Raw genomic sequence first — 14,124 nt, forward strand, 5'->3', positions numbered from 1 at the left:
TTGTCCCTAGCTTATGCTAATGGGCAGGGTACAGAGATGCTTCTTGTAGAAATGAACTTAGCCTGAACCTGTGCCATAACATTGGACTCCAACAAGCCCAGGAATCATAAGAAGGCAGCCAGAGTGAGTGTGAACAGCTGCCCATATTCTAAGCCTGGCTACCCATCTGCTTTATCACAGAAAAAGTTATAAAAAAAAAAAAAAAAAAAAAAAAAGCCATTTGAATTGGACAAAATCAGTTTTTCCTCATCTATTTCCAACACATCCCACCTGTTGTCCCAAACTTGCTGTCTACAGCTACTGTCAACCACAATGGGAAATCAGCAACAATGGCATTTCCTGTTCCAAAAAACAGCTAGTATGAGCAGGCTTTCCCTATCAGGAATTTGAAGGGTAGAGGAGACATTGGGGCCTCTCAATTCTAAAGAGGCATCACAGAGAAATCCCTATTGTCCTCAATCTAATGTGCAAAAGTCATGAGGCATTAACATAGGAGATGTTATTCCTTCCCAGTCAGAAGGCATGGAGTTTGCAATTTCAATATTCATAACCAACGTAAGACAACACACACAGTCCATATGGTTTCCTATCACTTGGTAGGACTAGGCATGCTCATTTGAACTCCAAAGGGCTTAGACAGAGATGATAAATTTTTACTTTTGCTATTTGTTATTATACTATTATGTAATATTATGTTATAAAAGAGAGAGGAATAACAGAGGGACAGAGAGAGGAATAAAATACTACTAACTTCACAAAGATAATTTGCGGATTATTGAGAATACTGACCACATAAGAACAATTTTTTTAAAGCGATTTTTTTAGGTAACTCCTATTCTGCACTGATATATAAAATTATGATTCAGTATCTGTTCATTCTCATGGAATGCAGAGGTGTGTAATCACCCTATCTGGCTAGAGATTCTATGCAGAAATGTTAAATGATTTAGGATTACTTGGCCCAAAAAGAAAATTCAATAATAATCTTAATGAGGACCTTTTCTGGAAGATGGGCATGAGGTATTTTCAACTGCTATTAAGTACAGGAAAGGAGAAGTTTGGGTATTATGTGCTAAATAGAGGTTTAAAAAAATGCTTTTTCAAATAATTCCAGACAAGTAAATACTTTCCAATAGACTGTTAATAGATGAGGACAGGATCTAGACTTATCTGTTTGTATACCCCTGGAGCCTAGAACTGAGCTTGAAGCAGAGACAGCAGACAGCAGGCAATGTTTAACACAATTCTCAATTATCTAGCACATTTTATGTGCAGTTCTGTCTGAAAGATTTCAGGGCATCTCAATGTCCTTCCTAATGTTCAAAAATCCAAGAAAGGACCATGACTCAAGAATTTATATTTTCCTCCTCCTGAGTGAGGGCTATTCATAAGAGAAGGGCAAAGAGAAAATATTATGTTCACTCATAGATACTGGAATGTCAGGGCAAACAGCCTATACTACCTACAAAGCTGACTAAACTTTACGATTTCTAGAAAGACAATTCTATTTTCCTGGTGTTTGATTAGCATTGCGGGATTTATTTTGTCTTGCAATTACTAAGTATGAGTAAAACAGACATGAATTTTTATACTGTTAAAATGTATGGGAAAAATATAGGAAAAGGTCCACACCCTCAGAGAGCGGATATTAGCTAGGATGGTGAGAAGGTAAACTTTACCACTTACCTCAACAGCAGATTGGTGACAAAAAGCCAGTCTCGTGACCCTAAAAAGTACTCGAACTAGAAAAATAACTCTAGATAATCTCATGAATTCTCAAATCTGAATTATCATTTGACCTTTTGGCATTATAGAAGAATAAGGTCTTTACACCTGGATATTCCCATGTCCTATTTCTAATAGCTATAACCATATCCCAGAGTGGTGTATGCCACATTTTGAAAGCACTGGAAACACAGATGATTATCTATGATTAAGACAGAGTCCTGAAAAACATCATTTAATTAGAACTTGAAATGGTCACCCTCTTAATGTTAACTTTCATGTAGATAAAGGTGCTTTAGAAACTAAACTGTGGTACAAAGGTTATTGATTATAAATACCTAAACCAAGAAAAATCCCTCTTTTAAACCTCCTGCCACCCGTGTCATTTCAGAAGAAAAAAGAATTATGTCAAAGCTAGTCAGTACTTTAGAAAAGTGGTTATGGCTATATGGTTGCATGTGTGCATAAATGAAAGCACAATTTTTGTTGTTGGTTTCATGGGAGGGTGGAGAACAAGGAAAGGAGATTAATATTAAATAGAAATTTTTAGCAAACCAACTTTCTATTAAATGATTACATTTCTAGCCAATGAATAATATGAGAGGAAAACGAAAGCATAACTAGAAAAGATGCCCTCCTCATAATTATAAATCAAAGTGAAAGAAAATCTGAATCAATAAGGCCACCAATGACACCCTTAAGTTATACATTTAAAAGTACACATACACACATCCATTTCTTACCCACAAACACTGGGAACATTCAGAACTTACTAGTGCCCGGGTCGAGCTCTGGCAATTCATCCTGACAAAAACCTAAAGAGAGAACAATAGGGAAAAAAGATTATGATTCACGAATTACTCTAAGAAGACTCAAAAATTCAGACTCAGAAGTCAAATTTGGTTTTGAATCCTACCTCTATTACATTTAGTTACTGTATATCCATCCCTCCCTGAGGCTCCATTTCATCATCATTATATTAAAAAAATGGAGAGAATAACAGCACTTACCACAAGGTACTGATGAGGAACGAGTAAGCATGCCAACGTTAGTTGGAATAAAAATTCACAGAAAGATTACAATTCATTAAGTATCAGTCATGCTCTACTTAATGTTATCAATTATTTTCCAAAAGAAAGCAAAATATACAAAATATGAGCTTATGACAAATATCAAATGGTAATTTCACTTAAAATTTTCACAAATGATGAAAATTTACCTACACACACAAATAGAAGCAATTTTACATTAATAAGTATGCAGTTCAGGTCAGAATAAAGAACTCTAAAAGCACATTTCAGGCCCAAAATGTCTGAGCTACGTTTGTCTGACTGGTGTGTAGCTAACACACTGAAGAGAAAAATCAGGCATAGTGAATAGCAAACACACTTTAGGTGTGCTATACGTAGCCGATGCAAGTTTTTTTCCCTGGAACAACTGCTTACTTTCTCCAGTTTGTTTTCTACTCATCCTTAGTTTAAATGCCTCCTCAGAAAAGAGGTGCTTGGGTGGCTCAGTCAGTTAAGCATCTGACTTCGGCTCAGGTCATGATCTCATAGTTCATGAGTTCAAGCCCTGCCTGCATCAGGCTCTGTGCTGATGGTGAGGAGCCTGCCTAGGATTCTCTCTCCCTCTCTCTCCACTCCTCCCCCACTCGCATGTGCATATAATTATAATATTTATATATAATTATATATAATATAATTATAATTATTAATTTATTATTAATAAATAAAATAAGATTATCTCCTCAGAAAAGCTTCTCTTGCCTCCTGTACCCTTGTCTCACACACGAGGTCAAAGCACCCTATTATAATTATCTATAACACTTTGTGCATTCATCAAGACATTACTTGTATCAAGAAATTACATGTTCAATGTTTGATTTCACCATGAGACAACGTGTTTGTTCTATAGGAGAAGGGACCTGGCCTGTCTTGTTCACAACTGTAGCTGAATTACTTCACAAGCCTAGCACAAAGCTGTTCAGTAAGTATCAACTATAGTATCTCTATGGTTAATTTAAAAATAATGAAGCAAAACAAACAAACAAAAAACACATTTTTTTTTTTTAAAGGTGGTCCCTGGGTGGCTCCATTGGTTCAGCATCGGACTTTGGCTCAGGTCATGATCTCACAGTTCATGGGTTCAAACCCCACGTCAAGCTCTCTGCCAAACAGCTCAAAGCGTGGAGCCTGCTTTGGGTTCTGTGTCTCCCTCTCTCGCTCTGCTCCACCCCACCTCGCGCTCTGTCTCTGTCTCTCTCAAAAATAAACATTAAAAAAAATTTTTTTTTTTTTTTTTTTTTTTTTTTTTTAATAACAGAGCAATGGGGCACCTGGGTGGCTCAGCAGGTTAAGCATTCGACTCTTGATCTCAGCTTAGGTCATGGTATCATGGTTCATGAGATCAAGCCCTGCAACGTTGGGCTCGTGCTCACAGGTCGAAGTCTGCTTGGGATTCTCTCTCTCCTGTTCTCTCTTTCCCTCCCCCTACTTGTGCACGCGCGAATGCTCGCTCTCTCTCTCAAAAAACAAATAAACATTCAAAGAGGAATAAATAAAAAAATACCTGCCTCCTCCACGACATAATGAGCTCTTCAAGGTTAGGAACCATGCTATAACCATCTGTAGAGCTGCTTCTATGCCCAGAACAGTTGCCAATACATTATGGATGGTGCTCAAATGCAGGATGAACTAAACGGAAAACACATCCCTACCTCTGGATCACAGTCACAGAATTAGAAAATCTAAGCCTAGAATGAAGTGTGGAAGGTCTGAATATGGAAATCTGATCTGAACAGCAGAGATTGGAAGTTGCTGAAAGTGGCTAAGATGACTGAGAAGGTTCACCTCAAAGCAACTTCAAAGCCTTTCTATATACATAAAGGCGATGGGAATCAGAAAAGCTGTCAAGAGATGCAAGGTAATAAGCAAATAACTCATCTTTACACACGAGTTAAATATACAACATCCTGCCAGAAGTGAAACTGAGAATAAGCATTCACTTAATATAAGCTGACTCGAAAACAGGACAAAAGCATGGGAAGGCAGGGTTAGAAGTTAGATCTCTCCTAAATTCTTTTGGTTTAGTGATAATGACTTCAGGCAAGACACTCCTTATTCTGGACCTCAGATTCTGAACCTTAGAGAACTATACTAAAAGTCTCAAGAAAGGATAAAACTTAATACATTTTCTGAAAGCAAACGTTATTCTGAAATCAAAGTGACTAGATCAAACACAAAGAGGGTGACTAAAAAAAAAAAAAAAACCAAACAAAGAAAATACTAAGAAAAATCATTAGGGGCACCCAGATGGCTCAGTCAGTTAAGCATGTGACTTTGCTCAGGTCATGATCTTGCAGTTCGTGGGTTCAAATCCTGCATCAGGCTTTGTGCTAACACCTCGGAGCCTGAAGCTTGCTTTGGATTCTGTGTCTCCCTCTCTCTCTCTGCCCCTTCCCCACTTGCACTCTGTCTCTCTCTCTGTCTCTGTCTCTCTCTCTCTCTCTCTCTCAAAAATAAACATTAAAAAAAATAATTAAAGCAGACATCTATTGCTTTTATCTGCCTAGCAACCACTCCCCTCTTCTGTTAATGGCATCCTAATTTTTCTTTGAAGACTTACCCTTTCACACTCTCAGTCTATATAATCCAAGTAGGATTAATCCTAACCTCCTATAAATTGGAATTAACAATAGTACCTACCTTATAAATCTGTTAAAAGGGATAAATGCAATAGTCCTTGTAAAGGCTTTGCATGGTACTTGACAAAGTCAGAGCTCAACCTATGTGAGCTACTACTAAATAATCCCTAGGGCCCATCCAATTCAGTGCTGTCAGTGGTAGCAAAAAGTAGTTTACAGCAGAACTATTGACCCATTCATGACTTCACCCTCAAAGACCTGGGATGGAACCCTAATGTCACTTCAGTTACTTGCTGTGATTCTTGAACCTTTTAATATTTTGAGCCTATAAAGTGCTTGATGCAGTGATTCCAGATACATGCTACCTCCCAAGGATAGAAGGACTCTTTATATTTGTCCTAAAACAAATTCCTCCAATGGTCACAAGAATTATGGATTTCAGTAACTATACCTACATTCTTTCCATCCAGCCCTGAGGCCATTGGCTAATAATGCTGTCTTTGGTTTTAAAGATCACCACTAATGCAGAAGGCCTTAGGAGATAGGTAAAACAATGTTAATCCTATCTCCTGAGAACAAGTCAATGGAATGGCTAGATCTGGCTACCATTCCCAGAGTCTTGCCCAGATTCTCAGCAACCAGATCTAGCTAGCAAAATGATTCTTAGCTAGAAGAATTCAAACCACTGCTAGAAGTAACCCCGATATGTGTTCAAGTCATTCAACACAATGGCAAATGATAGGAGTTTTTCAGTAAAAAACAGACTCCTAAGTCACATAAATACACCAACATACCCCCAAAACCATCTGCCTCACAGAATAGAACACATTAAACAAATAAGGAAATGTTCTGAGAAATCTAAGGTCTTTGGTTACTGACTCAAATTGTTTTAAAAAGGGACAGACAATCCAAGGTCACTGGAATGATCCTAAATAAATAAGGACAAAAAAATATAGATTAGTTCCTCAGAGCATATATATACCAAGTCAGTGTTCTCACAAGCAATCTGAAATTTAGTGCAAAGCTTATACTGACTTACCATGGTTTAATTTAGAAAACAGATGCACAGTGAAATGGGCACGGGTCTGAGTTAAGAGTTAGATTCAAATCCCACATTCGCCGCTATTTTTGTTTACTTAATTACCGTAGGCCTATTTCCCGAAAGGGGTATAAAAATAATCATCTTGTTCAAATGTCACAAGATTTACATAAATTTCCTACTTTGTGGCAAGTGATCATCAATAAGTGGCTCTAAGTCTAATGATTTTCTTTAATACAAAAGAAGATCCAGTTGATAAGCTTTTCTCCAATAGGCATTTGGGGAAAAGAAAAAGATCAGTGACTCCTCAGTCTATGGTTAGAGAGACAAATTAAAACGTTACTGATATTTTTCCTTAGTTACCATTTTGACTCTAAAATCATGCATTTACCATAACAGAATCCTAAATAAAAGTATCCCTTTTTACCCAAATGTAAACAAACAAAAGCTACGGGTAATGCCAGTAAATTAATTCAAGCCTGAAAACAGTAGTTAATTGTAATCATAATATGTCTTTTACAAAATCAAGTTAAATATTACTCTAGGAATATTTTTATTTAACTTATGAAGGCAGCATGGTGCAAGAGACCTGGATATTGGTCAGGACCATTCACCTGGTCTATTTTGAAGTCTCAGCAGTGCACAGGCAAAATTAAGGCAAGGCTCTTAACAGGTAAAATTCTATAATTCTAATGAAACACCGTATCTATCCCCAAAACAGAAAAAATGTAGATCCTTAATGATCTGCCTACCACTTCAACTTTATTTCTTGCTTCTCACCCCATCCCACCCAACAGTATACACTCCATCCACACAGTACTACATTGTAGCTCCCTAAATTCAACATGCTCTTTAGTTTCTCGGCCTGAGCCCTCTCTTACCATTCTGATGTCAAGGCTCAGGTCAGGTCTCTAATCCTTTCCCCTCCTCCCAGACATACTCAAGTCCAGGTTAGGCCCTACAGACACAATGACTGAACCTATAAGCTTTTCCCGGACCTCTGAAGAAGAGAAAGGGGAAAACTGGCTTCAAAATCCAAGAAACAAACAAACCAGACCTGAAAATACTGAATTAAATATTAAATAAGAGATCTGATGTATTTTTTACCCAGTCAACTACAATTCAAGTTCTACACATTGTTTTAAAAGTCAGATATGAAATGAAACGGGGCTCCCAGAAGGAAGTCAGGGGTCTAAATGGGCTTTGAAATTGCTCTAATTTCAACCAGGAAACTAAAAGCACAAGGAATTTTTAAAAAAATTAAAAAGAAAAAAAAAAAAGAACTTTTTGGGAGTAACCAACATAAACATGGCAAACCATCCACAGTTTCTTAAATTCTAGGAACTCTTCCCATTCTTTCAAGGTTCTTGCCCAACTCCATCTTCTAGGCTCCTTTTGGTACAATGAACAGATTGGACAGAGGTTGAGAAAAATGCGGGGTTTTTTTTTTTTTTTTTTTGGTGGGTGGGGGGTGGGTGTAAACAAACATTAGCTGGTCGGACCATGGCCTGCCCTACAACCAGATTTGCAACCTGTAAACTAACCCCAGAGCTAAACAGATACTGAAACACTTTTCTTTGGATTGGCTGAGCCTTAAATTCACATCTGCCTCTTTGCTCTCTATCCAGTGAGTGTGGTGCCACTTGGGCCATTAGCTTTTGTTTCTCACAGGCAACCTGACAAACCATACTTCAGAAATAATAGAAAATGCTTTTGCATGCAGGGACAGAGCACCACAGGTCCACACAGCAAAAGATGGCTGGCAGAGCTTCAAGTGTTATTTCCCTTTCTCCACCTACAAATGTCAAGGTTACATTTTTAAAACTATAAAGAAAACAATGCCTTTTTCCTAATGTAATTTTAATGTGAAATCTTAAGGGCAAAAAAACAGTAGGGGGAAGGGAAGCCAAAGATTCTCAATTATATAACCTATTGTACCCACATATTTGCTCAGCTTAAATATTGCTTCCAAGAAGTATCTACATTTCTATGGAAACATTAATAACTTCCATCTAATCAACCTGCATCACCTTTCATACAGTTTTTCAGGCTTCTAGCTTTGTAATTACAGCCTTGAAACCAGGCTGAAGGCAGAAAAGCTAGCCCAATATGATGACATTTCAATTTTACAACATTTTAAAAAAATAACAACAGTACACACAGGTTCAAGGCTGTGGCTCCAGAATCAGAAGGTGAAAACAGTTTAGAAGGCCGTTCAGTCTGAGGAGTTAGAGGTCACTAGTGTTTCTATGGAAATATAGTACAGGCATTTCTCAGAAAACTGCATGTACTGATGAGCCTCTGACATTTTTCATTTACAATTTCTGGTTCTCTAAAGTAACAAAAAGGATTACTGATAATTGTTCATTCAGCCTAGAGATTAAAGAAATTTCAAAATGTGTACATATAAGAAAATATGTAAAATAATCTGTCAGTTGCCATTTAATGAATCTTTACTATATGCCAGGCAACGGCTTCGTGTTTTGCATGAATTTGTACTGAAAGTAGCTACTATTTTATCTCCATCTTTTTTTTCAATGTTTATTTTATATTTTGAGAGAGAGAGAGAGAGAGAGACAGAGTGCAAGCGGGAGAGGGGCAGAGAGAGAGGGAGACATAGAATCTGAAGCAGGCTCCAGGCTGTCCGCACAGAGCCTGATGTAGGGCTCAAACCCACGAACAGTGAGATCATGATCTGAGTCCAAGTCTGACGCTTAACTGACTGATCCACCCAAGTGCCCCTTATCTCCATCTTATAGATTTAAAGAGATCATGGAACTCTGTTACTTTTTTTTTTTTTTTTTAATATATGAAGTTTATTGTCAAATTGGTTTCCATATAACACCCAGTGCTCATCCCAAAAGGTGCCCTCCTCAATACCCATCACCCACCCTCCCCTCCCTCCCACCCCCCATCAACCCTCAGTTTGTTCTCAGTTTTTAACAGTCTCTTATGCTTTGGCTCTCTCCCACTCTAACCTCTTTTTTTTTTTTTCCTTCCCCTCCCCCATGGGTTTCTGTTAAGTTTCTCAGGATCCACGTAAGAGTGAAACCATATGGTATCTGTCTTTCTCTGTATGTCTTATTTCACTTAGCATCACACTCTCCAGTTCCATCCACGTTGGTACAAAAGGCCATATTTCATTCTTTCTCATTGCCATGTAGTATTCCATTGTGTATATAAACCACAATTTCTTTATCCATTCATCAGTTGATGGACATTTAGGCTCTTTCCATAATTTGGCTATTGTTGAGAGTGCTGCTATAAACATTGGGGTACAAGTGCCCCTATGCATCAGTACTCCTGTATCCCTTGGATAAATTCCTAGCAGTGCTATTGCTGGATCATAGGGTAGGTCTATTTTTAATTTTCTGAGGAACCTCCACACTGCTTTCCAGAGCGGCTGCACCAATTTGCATTCCCACCAACAGTGCAAGAGGGTTCCCGTTTCTCCACATCCTCTCCAGCATCTACAGTCTCCTGATTTGTTCATTTTGGCCACTCTGACTGGCGTGAGGTGATATCTGAGTGTGGTTTTGATTTGTATTTCCCTGATAAGGAGCGACGTTGAGCATCTTTTCATGTGCCTGTTGGCCATCCGGATGTCTTCTTTAGAGAAGTGTCTATTCATGTTTTCTGCCCATTTCTTCACTGGGTTATTTGTTTTTCGGGTGTGGAGTTTGGTGAGCTCTTTATAGATTTTGGATACTAGCCGGAACTCTGTTACTTTTTATGGAAGGAGTGACAAAAGATAAACAAAACAACTTGTATTCAGAGCAGTCTGGCTAATAAAATCCTACCTTTGCACAGTATGTGCTTTGCAACAGCCAGATAGAAGGGAATTTGCCATTATTTCAAAGAATAAACCCTGACATTCCCACAACAGCAGGGACCCAGAGTCCAAGAAGAAACCCACATCTTAGATGGGTCCACTTAGAAAGTTCCTCTTGAAGAATTCAAGATATCCATGTCAGAAGCAGCTAGAGTAACTTCACCAACCAAGTCAAAACCAAAATATAAAACTTTAAATGAATGAATAATTAGGCAAGAATTAGATCCTTTTGAAATATTTTTAGTTAAGTCCCAGCAACAGTAGGGAGAGTGGCGGAGATTTCTTTGTTCATTGTCATTTCAAAGACTAATTGAAGAAAAGTCTTACAAAGGAGTTTGTTTGAACATGGTCAGAAAGCTTTTGAGATCATCTTAAAAAGTACCCCATACCATCCTCAACAGATGGTTTGACGGAACAGAAGTCAGCTCTGTTCGAGAAATCCATTAGTGAGAAGCATCAAGAGATGCCCCACAAGCAAAAGAATGTACCTTTTCCTTATTCTCCTTGAAAACACCATATGAAAATAGAACAGGGGCACCTGGATGGCTTGGTTAAGCTTCCAACTTTGGCTCAGATATATATATCTAGATATATATATACATAGATAGATAGATAGATCTAGATAGATAGATAGATAGATAGATCTAGATAGATAGATAGATAGATAGATAGATAGATAGATATAGATATGAAATAGGGGCACCTGGGTGGCTCAGTCAGTTAAGTGACTGACTTCGGCTTGGGTCATGATCTCAACGTTTCTTGAGTTCAAGCCCTGTGTTGGTTGGGCTCTCTGCTTTCAGCGCAGAGCCCACTTCAGATCCTCTGTTTCCCTCTTTCCCTGCTCTGCCCCTCCTCCGCTCACACGCATTCTCTCTCAAAAATAAACATCTTAAAAAAAATGTAAAATTATACTCCCAGGATGAGTTCAGCTATTCTGATTCATACATACATACATACATACATACATACATGAAAAAGCACATTTTAGTCTATTTTATCCCAGTGATTATCTCTAAGTATGGGAACTATGGCTGATTTTTTTCCCCTCCATTCTACTTTTCTGATTGAAAATAGTTCTTATAAACAAAAAATGTACATTAAAAAAAAATCCTAAGAACAAAATAATTTGACTAAATTCTCTAAAACTGACCACTTAAATTGAAGGAAAAAAACCTACCATTCTCTAAATGACTTTTAAATTACTTTTTATTAGAAACACAATTCTGGTTGGGCACCTGGGTGGCTCAGTTGGCTAATTGTCTGACTCTTGATTTCGGCTCTGGTCATGATCTAACCGTTTGTGAGTTCGAGCCCCACCTCGAACAGTGTGGAGCCTGCTTGGGATTCTCATTCTCTCCCTCTCTCTCTCTGTTCCTCCCCAGCTTGTGCACTCACGAGCTCTCTCTCTCTCTCTCTCTCAAAATAAATAAACTTAAAAAAAAAAAAATAAAAGAAACACAATGCTGGGCACTGATCTTTCTGACATACTCGCCATTAATGCCTAAAGCTCAGAACCATCTCTCCTCTCCCAGCTTCAGAAATCCATTGTGTGACAACAAAAAGATAAAACATCTTTAACCTTTCACCCCAGGATCTTTCAAACCTGAAGCAAATCTAGTTAATCATATCGATGAAATAACCTGAAAAGAAAAATTTAAAACTATTCAAACTTTAAGTCAAGATAAAACAGCAACAACCAACATATGTTTATAGCACTACATAAATACAAAGGATACTTCAGTAATAGGATTAAAGGTAGAAAGTTCCTGCTGCTTCTTAGATGCTAAACTTTCCTACATCCTAAAATTAAATTCAACACTTACTTAGCAATCTCAATGTATAGGGGCACTGTGCTAGAGTATATGAGAGATACAAAGATGAATAAAGCTGGCTACCCCTAGATTCTTACATCTAAAAAGGAAAATAGATAACTGACTGTATACAAGGAATTATGAAGCAATGTCCTAATGGAGAAACTAGCAGCAGTGACCAAACACACTTATTTCTTCGTAGGGGGAAAACTGGAAAACACTCTGATGGCAAGTGGAACTTGCATCAGGCTAGTCAGGAAGGAAAGGGAGAATGTAAATACAGATCGTCAACAATATTCAGTAAGCCATGTATATCTTTTAGATGGCCTTACCCACTCTACTGGCAAATATTTCCCCCAGAGGTAGTCATATCCTAACAGATGAAGATTATATACATCCTGTCTGACCTGCTCTTCCTTAAATGAAGTCAAGAGGACAAGAAGGGCTTATCTCAACACACAAGCTAACCTTTCATCCTGGGTTGGATGGTCTCATTCACACACATTTTCACCTATACTTCCCAAAAGATAACCCCCAAACTTTCTATTTCAGATGAGACTGTTCTCCTAAAACACAGACCCATCTAGCCTAATGCCTAATAGCAATATCTACCAGGATGCCCCATAGGCTCCAACAAATTCAACTTGTTGAATTGAACCTTTTCTCTTTGAAGCCTGCTTCTTCTGTGTTCCCATTCCTGTACCAAGTTCCAGATACCACCAACTCTCATCCCCGAAGCCAAAGATCCCCAAGGACTCCTCCATCCACTCTACCATCCTTCTCACTTCCACTTTACCATCCTTCTCCCTCCCATCCCCACCCCAATTAACCTAACAATCACCAAAGCATTTTCATTCTTACTCAAATCCTCAAAGACCTAGTTCAAGCTTTTCACCATGCCAGAATCTTAAACTATTGTAACTGTTTTCTCTGGTACCTTTTTCTCACTTCCTAGAACTTAGATTTCCTAATCCACTTGAAATTCCTCTGTTGGTTCCCTATTTTCAACTCCTTAGCATGACATTCACAGCCTTAAGTTACTGAAAAGTTACTTTTTGCAACCTTTATTTCCCTGATATCCTAAAGCTGAAAAAGGGTAAAAATACATAAATTCCTATTTCCAAACTCTCTTTATAAAGAGATTTTTAAAAATTGTCCATACCACTTTGATATTAAAGCAATTTCCTAATATTAAGACATCAATAAAGTGATACACAATGGAGGCAAGACACCTAACATCAACCCTGCTCTGGTATTACTTCCTCTGTACTCCACTTTCTCTGCAGTATGAGGAAGAGGGAGGTCTGACCAGTTATCTTTTCTCCTTTGCTTTAATATTTATTTTACTTTTGAGAGAGAGACAGACAGACAGACAGACAGACAAAGCATGAGTGGGGGAGGGGCAGCAAGAGAGGGAGACACAGAATCTGAAGCAGGCTCCAGGCTCTGAGCCGTCAGCACAGAGCCCAACATGGGGCTCGAACCCACAGACCATGAGATTATGACCTGAGCCGAAGTCAGACACGTAACCAACTGGGTCACCAGGCACTCCTGGCAATTTCCTTAATATTCCCATCAACTCTAAAATCTTGGTTTACAAAAGTTGGCAGTTTTATGTACTAGGGGGCACAAATCATATAATGTTGAATTTCAGGGGTTGCCAAGATTCTTAGATTTTTTTTTCTTACCTAGAAGGAACCTTATAGTTACCATCCCACCCTTGCCCCCATTTTACAGAAGGGAGCAGCTCTATAAAGGGAGTACCATCTGCAGCAGCTCTCTGTGATTTAAACACTAATCGGGGCACCTGGGTGGTTCAGACGGTTAAGTGTCTGACTTTGGCTCAGGGCATGATCTCACAGTTCGTGAGTTCAAGCCCCGTGTCACATTCTGTGCTGACAGATCAGACTGGAGACTGCTTTCGGATTCTGTGTCTCCCTCTCTCTCTGCCCCTCCCTCACTCTCTCTCTCTCAAACATAAAGAAACATTAAAAATTTTTTTTTTAATAAACACTAATCATGGTCCTAAAGACTTTACAATTTTCTTTTTTTTTTAATATTTATTTAT

General features: G+C 38.3%; 1 protein-coding gene across 3 annotated transcripts in view; it reads right to left on the reverse strand.

Moving 5' to 3' along the window:
- NR6A1 (nuclear receptor subfamily 6 group A member 1) overlaps positions 1-14,124 on the reverse strand; it is a 225,550-nt gene that overhangs the window by 187,269 nt on the left and 24,157 nt on the right. For all 3 annotated transcript variants that reach the window (XM_042911846.1, XM_042911848.1, XM_042911847.1), the window contains exon 2: positions 2,499-2,540. In XM_042911846.1, coding sequence (XP_042767780.1) covers positions 2,499-2,540 — 42 coding nt within the window. The remainder of the gene's footprint in view (positions 1-2,498; positions 2,541-14,124) is intronic.

This window comes from Panthera leo, chromosome D4 (assembly GCF_018350215.1).
Source record: "Panthera leo isolate Ple1 chromosome D4, P.leo_Ple1_pat1.1, whole genome shotgun sequence".
NCBI lineage: Eukaryota > Metazoa > Chordata > Mammalia > Carnivora > Felidae > Panthera > Panthera leo.